This window comes from Aplysia californica, unplaced genomic scaffold (assembly GCF_000002075.1).
Source record: "Aplysia californica isolate F4 #8 unplaced genomic scaffold, AplCal3.0 scaffold00778, whole genome shotgun sequence".
NCBI classification, from domain to species: Eukaryota; Metazoa; Mollusca; class Gastropoda; order Aplysiida; family Aplysiidae; genus Aplysia; species Aplysia californica.
Genome location: NW_004798048.1, coordinates 115,300 through 116,691, shown reverse-complemented (window position 1 = coordinate 116,691; position 1,392 = coordinate 115,300). Strand labels below are relative to the sequence as shown.

The 1,392-nt window shown below is 41.2% G+C and overlaps 1 protein-coding gene across 1 annotated transcript in view; it reads left to right on the top strand.

Annotated features, from left to right (window-relative positions):
- LOC101853736 (vacuolar protein sorting-associated protein 13B) overlaps nucleotides 1-1,392 on the top strand; it is a gene marked incomplete in the record, with an annotated part of 129,782 nt that overhangs the window by 48,579 nt on the left and 79,811 nt on the right. Inside the window, 1 exon segment of the mRNA XM_035972650.1 lies at nucleotides 1,176-1,302. Within this exon segment, the coding sequence (XP_035828543.1) occupies nucleotides 1,176-1,302 (127 nt within the window).

Here is a 1,392-nt window from a genome sequence, read left to right as displayed (position 1 = left end):
TGATCCGTGTTCGCATTAATTACACCTATGTAACAGGTATGTTGTGTTGTAATGATCCGTGTTCGCATTAATTACACCTATGTAACAGGTATGTTGTGTTGTAATGATCCGTGTTCGCATTAATTACACCTATGTAACAGGTATGTTGTGTCATTCATGCTCTAATTGTTAGGCTGTTTGGCTTTGAAACAAAAGGTGTGGATTCTTCTTTTCATGGATGGTTGGAGGGTGCTCTGGTGTGGTTTGCTCCTTGTTTCCTATCAAACATCTATCGTCCTTATCTTTCTACATTTTTTTCTTTGTATGTTACTCTATAGTAACACCTCTGATCTTCGGTACAAAAAGAATGTACTTGTATATGACCTAATTGTGTTGCAAGTGCTGTAAAACTTTTACTGAAAGGAAAGCTAAAAAACCATAATGCCTGTACTTTGTTCTCTGAGATCTTCAAGACAATTGTGAGGCATGCAGACAAAATGAGTTACTCAGATTTTAGCCCAATGGAAAGATTCATCAAATTTTAAGGTTGAATTTATACAATTTGTTAGTTTTAGATATATAAAAACATAATATTAAACTTGAGGAAATTAAACAAATACAAGGTTGACCCTTGTGTTGATTTTCAACCAATATCTCCATTTATGGATTGCAAGAAGTAACTCATATTGTCAGCGTCTCTCATATTTCTTACCGGTCAGAAAGAAATTTTTACTTAGCTGATCCCCCCCTCGGGCAGTGCCACTGACTGAAGTGTCTTTAGGCCATTCCCAAAGGGGGGACATTAACATGTTCTTATACACAGTAGAATTGTAAATGGGCTGATTTATCAATGTCATGCTCATAACTGTGCCGGAACAACATAGGGGGAACTGCTGCTTTTTCTTTCCTAATCCTTACTATCGTCATTTTCCCTCTAATTGTTTTGTATGTTTGTCACACTCTTGTGACCCGCTATTTCCGGGGTGCCTTGATAGTCGAAGCAGACTCTGTGCTGATGAAGCTGGAGAGGTGAGCAGAGTAAGTCTGATTCCCTGTATGCACTTCTCTGTTGACATCCACCCCTTGGCGCTCATATGACCGTATGCAGTTGCGAGCGCCGTAAAACCTTACTAAAACTAAAAGCTAAAAGAACTTATTACTCTGCTGAAATGAAGCGTCGTTTTCTCCGCCCGCAGTATGACTCAGGAGAGGAAGGAGATCCGTCTGGTTCCCATAGCAACGGCTTTTGACCTGTGCCTGGTGCTGGCTCCACCCATCAGCTACGTCGCTCAGCCCGACACATCCCTGGATCCTCTGACCAAGGTGGGAGAAAGTTTTTTATTCCTCTCCGTTGTCTTCCCTTCCTCTTTCTCTCCTCTCTACCCTACCCTTCTCTGCCCAACCCTTTTCACC